The 11,897-nt window shown below is 48.7% G+C and overlaps 1 protein-coding gene across 1 annotated transcript in view; it reads left to right on the top strand.

Annotated features, from left to right (window-relative positions):
* Positions 1-11,897, top strand: part of KLHL18 (kelch like family member 18) — a 19,516-nt gene that overhangs the window by 6,744 nt on the left and 875 nt on the right. The window contains exons 2-9 of the mRNA XM_015651539.1: positions 3,157-3,287; positions 3,378-3,518; positions 5,753-5,951; positions 7,781-7,941; positions 8,032-8,168; positions 9,157-9,379; positions 10,176-10,280; positions 11,154-11,265. Coding sequence (XP_015507025.1) covers positions 3,157-3,287; positions 3,378-3,518; positions 5,753-5,951; positions 7,781-7,941; positions 8,032-8,168; positions 9,157-9,379; positions 10,176-10,280; positions 11,154-11,265 — 1,209 coding nt within the window. The remainder of the gene's footprint in view (positions 1-3,156; positions 3,288-3,377; positions 3,519-5,752; positions 5,952-7,780; positions 7,942-8,031; positions 8,169-9,156; positions 9,380-10,175; positions 10,281-11,153; positions 11,266-11,897) is intronic.

Raw genomic sequence — 11,897 nt, 5'->3', positions numbered from 1 at the left:
CTCCAGCTCCTCAATGTCACTTTTGTCATGAGGAGCCCAGAGCTGCCACCTGGGCTCTGTAATTTACAGTTATTTGGTGAAATAAGGGCTTTTTTCTCCTCCTTTTTCTCCTCCTTGGGTCACACTTCAGGCTTGGGGTTTGAATAAATATAACCTTGGTGTTGAAATTCCTGTTATCTTTAGCTATAAAGATAATTTTGCTTATAAATAGAAGGTTGCTGGGTGCATTTGAAGCAGGTGTTTCACTTTAAGGAGCTCCTGGTCAATTTTAGCACCACTTTCCATTTATTAAAAAGCTGAAATGAGATTTGGACAGTTGTGATTTTTGGCAACTTGGGCTTAGTGGGGGGAAATGAAAGTCAAGTAAAATATTGCTTTTCTTGCACACTCGGCCTGAATGGGAGCACTGATCCAAACAAACCAAATGAGCTCTTCCAGCTGGAGTGAATTCCTTACAGAATTTTAGAGATAAGAGGAGGCTTTGTTCTTTCACCTTTCAGAAACAGCAAGAGGAAAAACGGAGTTTTTCTGTGTTTTGGGATGTTTGAGACACCTGGGAAGGGATTTTCCAGCAGCACAGACCCTCATATTGGGATTTCTCATATGGGGAGGGGCTGTCTGCTCTCAGGTTCTGGAATCACTTCCCTTTGTGGCATTTCCTTATGAAATTCACTGTATTTTTGTATTTTTAAAGCTCAGCCAGGGTGGGAAATGCTCTGCCACCATTCCATCCTCTCCAGGGCCTGACTCCTTTTCCCAGAGATTCCCTGTCCCACCAGGAGGAGGCTGGCAGTGTGTCTTGGTTTAGGGTTTTAGATGGTTTAGATTTAGGGTTTTATGGTTTTCTTGGTTTAGATTCTGCAGATATCTCAAGTCTGGGAGCCTCTGGGATGTTTTCCATGTGGTTTTGGGTTAGGAGAAGGGATTGGTCCAGCCCTTCATCCCTCAAAGTCACACACAGATATAAATGGGAAGGGTTTTTTCCCCATCAGCTGTCACAACCCAACCCCTTGACTTCCTGATTTCACTCTGGGAATCAGGAATGCTGCAAAATCCAGGAGAGTCCAGGATTTCTGCAGCATAATCCAGGCCCAGAGGACAGATGGAAAAGGATTCAGGCACAGCTGAGCTGCCCAGGACAGAGACCAGGCTCTCCAAAAGTTCCTCTTTTTTAACACCTGGCAGGAATTTTGCTTTCTAAACCCCCAGCAAGTTTGTGATTTCTGGGTCTGAGGGAGGCACTCCTGGGAATCCTGGAATTCCTGGATCCAAACAGCATTCCTGTTTCCTCTGGAGATGATGTGGGGTGAGGATTTTGCAGAGGAGAAGAACAGAATTCCCTGGATAACCTGGAGGGAAAGGCCCTGCTGTTCCAGCTGCTTTTTTCCCATAAAACAAAACTCTGGCAGGAAATTTTTGCTTAAGTGAGGAAAAAAGGGAAGCTGGGATGAGTCAGATTGATGTGGAAATTGGGGGAAAAAGCTCTGAGAGAAATAATCAGAGCAAAGACATGACTTGTGTTAAATACAGGTAAAGATTATGAAAGAAATAAAAATATAAAATACATTAAAATAAAAATAAAATTATAAAATAAAATATAAATAAAATATATAAAAATATATTTTAAATATATTTATACTAAATATTATTATTATATTTTAACAAATTATTAAATTAACAAATATATATATTATTATAATTATTTTAAATATATAAATATATTTTTATCTATATAAACATATATAAACAAAAATATTAAAAATAAAAATATTATATAATATAGACTAATAATGTATACATAAATATGTATTTTTATTTTTCTACATAAATATATATAAAAATATATAAATAATGAATAATTATATATATCATATAAAAGAATAAAATATAAATATATATTTTATTTAGCTAAGTATATATATAAATAAAAATATATAAATATGTATAATATAAAAGAATAATATAAAAATATATATTTTATTTATCTAAATATATATAAACAAGTCTATATCAATAATATATAATTATATATATCATATAAAAGAATAATATATATAAATATATATTTTTATTTATATAAATATATATAAACAAAGATGTAGAAATAAAATATAACTAAAATATATTTAACTAAAATAATAATATATAAAAAGTATAAATAAAAATATAAAATCTAAAATATATTAAGATATAAATAGAACTAAAATATATATAATTAAAATAATAATATATATAAAATATAGATAAAATCTATAAATAAAAAACCAAAAATATATTAAGATATAAAGATATTTATTATTATTATATATTTATTAATGTATAAAATATTAAATGTAGTTTTAGCCCTACTGCTCTAGCTAAACTAACAGCTGGCTTGTCAGTTCCCATAAGAAAAAATAAAAAAAATAAGAAGCACTTAGCACAAAAACCTGTTTTAGTAAAAAAACTGTTTGCTCCAACATAAAGAATAAATCTACCCCATAAAAATCAGTAAAGGTGTAAACAATTTAAGAATAGTCTCGACATGTACACACAAAAACAGATTTTAACCAATAAATTGGTTGAATTTTGGGTTCATTTTAACCAAAATAATTAAAAATAAAATAAAATAAAATAAATAAAACCTGTCAGGCAATTCAAGTTAATCACTAAGTCTGCAAAAGCTGTATAAAAATGAGCTATGTAATTAAATAATAATAAATAATAATTTAAAAACCCCTGCAGAATAAACATAAATAGAAAACTGCATCCAAATATTTTTTCCTCTTATTAAAAGGATGAAATCCCTACAAAGCACCTCTCCACTGGTACTTCTGACAGATTTTGAGAATGGAAAGTGAGTTCTTAAAACACAAAGTTCTGGCCATTTGAAATAAAAGATGGCCAAAATCAGCAGCCTTGATTTTTGTGAAATCCTCATGGAAGATCAAAGGGAATAGGGGGGAAAATTCCCATTTTTTGTGTTTATTTTTAGGCATCTCCCAAGGTTTTCTTCCTACAGAGCTTTTAGCTCAGATCTGATGCATCTCCCCATTCATTTTTATCAGAATAAATCAATTTCAGGTGATTTTTCTTCATGTCAACACGTGCTTTATGGCAAAATTTGGATGCTGCAGGTGCTGATCCTTTTTTTCCTCCCTGTTCTCCCTGGTTTAGGTCGGGGACCACAAGTTCAGCGCTCACCGGATCGTTCTGGCAGCTTCCATCCCCTATTTCCACGCCATGTTCACCAACGACATGATGGAGTGCAAGCAGGATGAGATCGTCATGCAGGGCATGGATCCCAGGTAAAATCCCTGGGGAATAATCACCAGAGCTCTGTGCAAGGCTCAGAGCTGGAATTCCCTGGATTTGCTGCCCTTTCTCCCTGTTTTTAGTGCTCTGGAGGCTCTGATCAACTTCGCCTACAACGGGCACCTGGCCATAGACCAGCAGAACGTGCAGTCCCTGCTGATGGGGGCGAGTTTCCTGCAGCTGCAGAACATCAAGGATGCGTGTTGCACCTTCCTCAGGGAGAGGTGAGTGGGATGGGGAGATCCTGAGGGAATTCCAGGAGGATTCCAGCTGCTCCCCAACAGCAGCAGCAGAGAGGTTCAGTCACCTGTGTCCAGCTTGGGAGCAGGTTCCTGCTGGCTGGCGCTGCCTGCCCAGGGTGGCACGGGAAGAGCCGGGCACAGGGAGCTCCACAGATCATGCAGGAGAGGGGCTGAAGGGCTGATGCAGGGAAGATGCTGCCAGGCAGCTCTTTGGCTCTGCCAGCATTCCAAAGTTTCCTGGCACAAAACCCATGGCAAAGAACTTTCCCAGCAGAGCACGACAAACTTGCGACGTATTTTCCTTGCCTCTCCTAAAATATCCCAGCCTTTCTGCTCCAGCTGCTTCTTAGGCTTGGAAAACACCTCGATATTTAATTTAAAGGACATCCTGATAGTCTGTTTCCCATTTTGAAACCCTCAGGCTGTTGCCTGCACTCGTTTCCATCCATCCTTCTCCAGAGCTTGCCCAAATGATCCTGGTTTAACAGAACTTTTCCTGGTTTCTCCATCCTGTGGCTCTTGTGGAGAAGTTTTCCACATCAAGTTGAAGAAAGCACAAGGATGTGTCCTTGTAGCAGGATGAGGAGTGTGAATCCCAAAATTTGGCATTTGTGGGGTTATGGAACATAAAATGGGCTGGGAGGGACCTTAAAGTCCATCCCATTCCAGCTCTGCCATGGCAGGGACACCTCCCACTGTCCCAGCTTGGTCCAAGCCTTGGACACTTCCAGGGATCCAGGGCATCCACAGCTTCTCTGGGAATTCCATCCCAGCCCCTCACCACTCTCCCAGGCAGGAATTCCTTCCCAATATCCCATCCATCCCTGCCCCCTGGCAGTGGGAAGCCATTCCCCCTTCTCCTACCATTCCCATTCCCTGCAGAATAACTGATCCCTCCTTTATGGGGACACTGTGAAAGACCTTGGCCAGCCACAGGAATCAACACCCAGAGCAAAACTGAGGAGTTTTCCCTTTCTGAGAGCCCATCCTGGCAGGAATTGCCCTTCCTGCTGCCAGGGGAGGAACTCAGCGCCTTCAGCCCTGGAGCTGCACAGGAAACTCTGGCAGAGCCCTAAATTAGTCCCAGGTTTTTCAATTTCCTCGCTGCTGCTTGGCTGTGAGGCTGTTCCTGCAGCATGGTCTGGAAGTGGAAGGCTGGGATAGTCTTTGTCCACATTCCACATGGATTCTCAGCCATGCCAGGGGATCTGAGGTGTTCAGTTTTCCCAGCCTGGCTTCTCTGCAGCTGCTCAGGGCATTCTGTGGTGTGATGTCAAAAACAGCCACCAAATACAGAGATTGGCCACCAAAATTCTTCCAAATCCACCAGGTGTGCTCAGTGAAGTCCAGCTGCCAGTTTGGTTCACAAGCCAAAAAATGAGTGGATTCTGGCCACCCTGGAGAGCTGGGACATGGACACTGAGCTCTCCTTGAGTGGAGTTGAGAATTGGGAGATTTTTAGGCACCTGTGTTGTAACCAAATCCTGTGGGAGCCCTCAGAGTCACCCTCATGTGACAGTTCCCCAGCCAACAGCTCAGGAGGGACCTGGAGCTGCTGGAGAGATCCAGAGGAGGCCCCGGAGCTGCTCCAGAGCTGGAGCCAGGCTGGGAGAGCTGGGAATGTTCCCCTGGAGAGGAGAAGCTCCAGGGAGAGCTCAGAGCCCCTTGCAGGGCCTGAAGGGGCTCCAGGAGAGCTGGAGAGGGGCTGGGGACAAGGGATGGAGGGACAGGACACAGGGAATGGCTCCCACTGCTTGGATGGGATATTGGGAATTGGGAATTCCTGGCTGGGAGGGTGAGGGTGCCCAGGGAAGCTGTGGACGCTCCCAGAGCCACCTGGATCTATCCAAATCCTCTTTGAGACAAGGGGACATTTGTGGTTTCCATCCTCTGGCTCTGCCTTGGATTCTCCTGGAGCTCCCGGTGCAGATCAGCTCCTGGGTGAGCTGGAATCAGCCATCACTGGAGAGGACACATCTTTCACTGCATTGTCCTCCAAGGCTTCCCAGAATCCTGGGATGGTTTGGGTTGGAAAAGACCTCAAAGCCCATCCCATTCCCACCCTCTGCCACGGCAGGGCCACCTCCCGCTGTCCCAGACTGCTCCAAGCCCCAGTGTCCAACCTGGCCTTGGGCACTGCCAGGGATCCAGGGGCAGCCACAGCTTCTCTCCCATTAACCTGACATTCCCATTGCTCTCCTCCTCCCCTTTTCCAGGCTTCATCCCAAGAACTGCCTGGGTGTGCGGCAGTTTGCCGAGACCATGATGTGCACGGTGCTCTACGACGCCGCCAACAGCTTCATCCACCAGCACTTCGTGGAGGTCTCCATGTCCGAGGAGTTCCTGGGCCTGCCCTTCGAGGATGTCCTGGAGCTCGTCTCCAGGGATGAGCTCAACGTCAAGTCCGAGGAGCAGGTGGGGACCTGGTCTTTGACCTTGAGGGGTTTCTCACTGCTTGGGAGTGGGAATGGGAATGGGAATGATCCTATTGCTGGGCTGAGTGAGGCTGAGCTGTCCTGGGGACACTCAGCAGTGCTGGACAGAGCTGTGATGGTTTCCTGTGCCTACTCCAGACTGATATGTTCCTAAAGAAACAGACAGCAGGGCTTTTTTAGGATCACAGAATCATTGAGGTTGGAAAAGCCCTCAGAGATCATCAAGTGCAACACTTCCCCCAGCACTGCCGAGGCCACCCCCAGCCCTGTCCCCAAGTGTCACATCCACAGGGCTTTTAAATCCCTGCAGGGATGGGAACTCCACCCCTGCCCTGAGCAGCTGGGCCAGGCCTGGACAGCCCTTCCCAGGAAGGAATTTTTCCAAGTTCCTGCCTAAACCTCCGCTGGAGGACAACATGAGGCTGTTTCCTCTCCTTCTGTCCCTTGTTCCCTGAGGAAAGAGCTGGAATCCCACCTGGCTGCACGCTCCTGACAGGGAGTTTTGGGGAGTGGAGAAGAGTTTAGGGTGTTTCCACAGCCTTGAGAATCCATGAGCAGGGAAAGCAGAGCTTGTCCTTGAGCCTGGAAATCTGTCCTGCTGTTCCTGAGGAGGTGACAAAGGCAGAGCAGACCTCCAGCTTCTCCTTGTAGGGTAAAAACCTGCTTCTTTAATCAGGCTTAGAGAGGGAGGGGAACCTGCCTCACATTCCAGCCACATTCCTGTGTCATACCAAGAATTCCTCCCTCTGTTTTCCCCAGAGCAGGTAGGGCCCAAAAGAATCCATCCTGGGGACATTTCACCTGCCAGCCCCACTCTTCAGGAATTCCAGTAGCACCCTGCAGAGGGAAAGAAAGGTGGTTTGGGGTGTTTAATCCCTGCAGTGCTGTTGGAGCATTTTTGCACTGGAAAGTTTGGGAATTGTGTTGGGAGAGACTCCAGATGCCACTGTGCAAGAATGACTGGATGATTTTGTTGTGGTCAGTTGTAAAGGCTGCAGTAACTTTCATGGGGAGTGCTGTGGACCCAGGAATGTGTGTCCCAAATTAAAGTGGGACCAGGGCAAAGGGATGCTTTTGTAGCTGAGAGTCATCCAGTGGGGTTCAGAGAGCTCTGTCCCTTCCAGAGTCTGGGATGGAGCCTGGAGGGACCAGCTCAGCCCCAGGGGTCTCCAGTGTAGCTGTCCAGAGAGAACAGGTGGATCCAGCACCATTCCCAGTCTTCTTTCCCAGTTTACAGATTTCTGTCACTAAATAAACACAGTTTTGTGCTCTGTGCCACCTCCTCTGCCAAAATCCTCCTTGCAGCTCCCTCGTCTCCCTGCAAACTTTTGTGCTGAGTGTCCCAACCCACAGGAGAGATCAGGATTGTGGGAGGCAGGGAAAGAAACCTGCATGGAGCCAGGCTGGGAGAGCTGGGAATGTTCCCCTGGAGAGGAGAAGCTCCAGGGAGAGCTCAGAGCTCCTTGCAGGGCCTGAAGGGGCTCCAGGAGAGCTGGAGAGGGACTGGGGACAAGGGATGGAGGGACAGGACACAGGGAATGGCTCCCACTGCTTGGATGGGATATTGGGAATTGGGAATTCCTGGCTGGGATGGAATTCCCAGAGCAGCCCTGGCTGTCCCTGGATCCCTGGCAGTGCCCAAGGCCAGGCTGGAGCATCCTGGGACAGTGGGAGGTGTCCCTGCCATGGCACTGGATGATCCTGAAGGTCCCTTCCCACCCAAACCATTCCAAGATCCCATTCCATTACATTCCCATCCACTTGCAGAACTCCCAAAAACTCCAACTTCCCACCTCTGTCTCCTGGCAGGTGTTTGAAGCTGCCCTGGCCTGGATTCGGTACGACAGAGACCAGAGGGAATCCTTCCTGCCCGAGCTGCTCTCCAAAATCCGGCTGCCCCTGTGCCGGCCGCAGTTCCTCACGGACCGCGTGCAGCAGGACGACCTCGTGCGCTGCTGCCACAAGTGCAGGTGAGGCCTGGCCACCGAGTCAGCAGGGTGGCAAAGTCAGACCCTTCAGACTCCAGACAGATCTCCTCTTCAATGATTCCATGATTTCAGGGATCTGGTTGACGAAGCCAAGGATTACCACCTGATGCCGGAGCGCCGGCCGCACCTGCCGGCGTTCAAGACGCGGCCGCGGTGCTGCACGTCCATCGCGGGGCTGATTTACGCCGTGGGGGGACTCAACTCAGCAGGTACCTTGCAGTGGAAAGACCAGCAGGGGCTGGCTGGGATGCTGGAATGCTGGAATTCCCTCCTGTGGAAGCGTGGAGCGGTTCCTCCTCCTCCACACAGCGCTCTGACCCTTCTGGTGAAATCTTTGGGGTGGTTGTGCCCGTAGTTTAACATCTCCCATCTGAAATCCTGCCCGGGTGAGGCTTTTTTAGGACACTTTGAGGATGGTGTCCTTGCCTGGAGGCCCGAGCAGGACTTGTAGGGATCTCCACAGTGTTGTGGAATCACGAGACTTTGACATCAGCCTCACCACGGCGTGAAAAGGGAACAGAAAGTGACCGGGAAAAAGCTTTTAGGGAGGAGCTGCGCTCCCGGGAAGCAGCGACAGCACAGACGGGACTCGCAGGTCTCTGCTGCCCCTTGGAGGACAGCGGAGGTTCCACATGTGCAGAGGGAACTCGCCGAGGCTCCCTGTGCAGAGCACGGGAGAGCTCGGAAACGTTCCCTGATCTTTTTGAGTGTGGGAACAACGGGAATTGTTTAGAGCGGGATCTGTGGGTGAGCAGGGATATGGGAAATGTCTCTGTGGGAGCAGGTAGGCTGAGAACAGGATGTGAGAGCCCAGGACAGAGAATCCCAGAATAGTCTGGGTTGGAAGGGACCTTAAGGATCATCCCATTCCACATCTTCCACTGTCCCAGGCTGCTCCAACCTGGCCTTGGGCACTTCCAGGGATCAAGGGGCAGCCACAGCTTCTCTGAGCGCCCCATTCCAGGGCCTGCCCACCCTCACAGGGAAGAATTTCTTGCCCTGACCCAAGTACAGCACTTTGCACTTTGAAACTCATGAGGTTCCCATTCCTTTTTTTTTTCCCAAGGAAAAACAGGCAAATTCCCCAAGACAACCCCACCTTTAGACACACAACAGCACCCTCTACCCACCCTCCTCACTATCCCAGGGCTTCATCAGGTCTCCCTCTTTTAATTTGAGTAGCAAATTTCTATGCAGGCGACTCTCTGAACGTGGTGGAGGTGTTTGACCCCATTGCCAACCGCTGGGAGAAGTGCCAGCCCATGGCCACGGCGCGGAGCCGCGTCGGCGTGGCCGTGGTCAACGGGCTGCTCTACGCCATCGGCGGCTACGACGGCCAGCTGAGGCTCAGCACCGTGGAGGTTTACAACCCTGACAGCGATTCCTGGTCCAAAGTGGAAAGCATGAACAGTAAAAGGAGGTACGTGCAGCTGGCTGGGAAGAGATTTCTGGAAAAGCAGGGAAAAAGGAGGTTGGGTGTGGTAGGTGGTGCAGGATGTGTTGTGTGTGGGGGGAGAAATGGGAGAGGAGGTGTGGGGCAGTGTGGGAGCAGCTGGGGTTTCCTGGTTTAGTTTTTGGTGCAGCAGGTGGGGGTCGGGCTCTGCTCCCAGGAAACAGGGACAGGACAAGGGGAAATGGCCTCAGGCTGGGCCAGGGGAGTTCAGGTTGGATACAGGGAAAAATTCCTGCTGGAAGGGGTTGTCCAGCCCTGGCCCGAGCTGTGCAGGGGGTGTTTGTGCTCCTCACCAGGATTCTCAGCCACTCCCGCTGCTCCAGCCCCTTCCCCAGCTCCATCCCCTTCTCTGGACACGCTCCATCCCCTTCTCTGGACACGCTCCAGCCCCTTCCCCAGCTCCATCCCCTTCTCTGGACACGCTCCATCCCCTTCCCCAGCTCCATCCCCTTCCCCAGCTCCATCCCCTTCTCTGGACACACTCCAGCCCCTTCCCCAGCTCCATCCCCTTCTCTGGACACGCTCCAGCCCCTCAATATCTCTTTTTGTTGTGAGGGGCCCAAGTCCAAACCCAGGATCCAAGCTGCTCCTGCCATGATCACCTTTCCCCTTTTCCAGCTCAGAGTTCAGGTGGCACTGAGCAGTTTGGGGGTGAATGCAGGGAAAAGGCGGTTTGGTGGGGATGACACAGGCAGGGGTCACGGCGTTGGGGACAGGGTGGCAGCACCTGCAGCCACCTCACGGGGTCCTGCTGTTCTTGCAGCGCCATGGGGACGGTGGTGCTGGATGGGCAGATCTACGTGTGCGGTGGGTACGATGGAAACTCATCCCTCAACTCGGTGGAGTCCTACTCTCCAGAAACAAACAAGTAAGTGTGGCTTCTCTTATTCTTTTTCTTTTCTATTTTTCTTTCCTCCTGGATTTCTCAGTCCCCTTTGGGCTGAGCTCTTTTGGGATCCTCCCTCGTGGGGAGCCCTGCTTGTCTCAGTTCTCTGTGTTTGAAGAAAACTCCCAAGCTCGTTAGAATCTTGTTTCTCATGTTTATTAGAAGGTCATTACAAAACTTGGCAGGTCTCTCCAGACTTTCTACACAAGCTCAGTTCACCACAACCTGGCTCATTTTGCTCTGATGGTAAAAAATGGCCCCAAACCAGGCAGCTGCTTCACCTTTATTTCTATTTTTACCCTATTAACTACAGACACATGTATTGTTTTTATATTTTAACAAATAAGATTTCTATATCTACTCACGTAATTAAAACTGCAACTAACTCTAAACCAGTCACTCTTTGTGCTCCCAAAAACTGCAGATTCATGGAGAAGAAGGAAAAAGAACTAAAAACCACACCATTTTTCCTCCATCTTTACTCCATGTATTAAACCCCTCTAAAATCTATATTTTTCACCTCAGTGGCATACTAAACATTTTACTACTTTTTACTTAATATTTTATAAATCCTGGTTTACCCAGGGGTATTTGGAAGCCTTTCTGTCAATAGCAAATAGGATTGATACTATTTTGGAGAAGAGAAGAGAGAAATGTCTCTCCATTTCTGGATTCCTACAGTAAGAGCCTTTCATGTCCCAGAGCTTTTCCAGGAGTTTCCCCTCCAGTGTTCCGTGTCCTGGCACCACCGGGCATGTGGGCTGTGAGAATGCTTTGAATGAGGTGGGATCCAGGAGTAGGAAATCATGGAATAACCTGTAGGAGTGTTGCTAAGCTCTCCCCTCTCCCTCCCAGGTGGACAGCAGTGACCCCCATGAGCTCCAACCGCAGCGCTGCCGGGGTCACCGTGTTCGAGGGACGGATCTACGTGTCCGGAGGGCACGACGGGCTCCAGATCTTCAACAGTGTAAGGCTCTGGGCAGGGCTCGTCCCCTGCACCTCAGGCTGGGGCTGGAAGGTTCTGGGTTCTTTCCCTGTGCATCCAGACAGCCCCAAGCAATTGTGCCATCAAATTGTGTCACTTCCACCCGTAACAGAAAACCCCGAGGTGGAGCAGAAGTGACTCGTTTATCCACTGGGGGTGTTCTGAGGCCTGGAGCCCCTGGGATATGGAGACAGGCTGGCAGAAAAGGCTCCAGGGAGAGCTCAGAGCCCCTTCCAGGGCCTAAAGGGGCTCCAGGAGAGCTGCAGAGGGACAAGGGATGGAGGGACAGGACACAGAATGGTTTTAAGCGGAAGAAAGGGAGATTTAGGTGGGATACTGGGAAAGAATTCCCAGCTGTGGCTGCCCTTGGATCCCTGCCCAAGGCCAGGCTGAACAGGGCTTGGAGCACCTGGGGTAGTGGAAGGTGACCCTGCCCATGGCACTGGATGAGCTTTAAGGTTTCTTCCAACCCAAACCCTTCAGGCACAATCCCATAGCAGCTGAACTTTTAACCGAGGGCACTTCAGTCCTCTCAGCCGCTCCTCCTGCTGAGACCCTTCCCCAGCTCCCTTCCCCAGCTCCCTTCCCCAGCTCCCTTCCCCAGCTCCCTTCCC

The sequence above is a fragment of the Parus major genome, chromosome 2 (assembly GCF_001522545.3).
Source record: "Parus major isolate Abel chromosome 2, Parus_major1.1, whole genome shotgun sequence".
Lineage (NCBI taxonomy): Eukaryota > Metazoa > Chordata > Aves > Passeriformes > Paridae > Parus > Parus major.
Note: the sequence above shows the minus strand (reverse complement) of the source record. Positions and strands in the feature narration are given on the sequence as shown.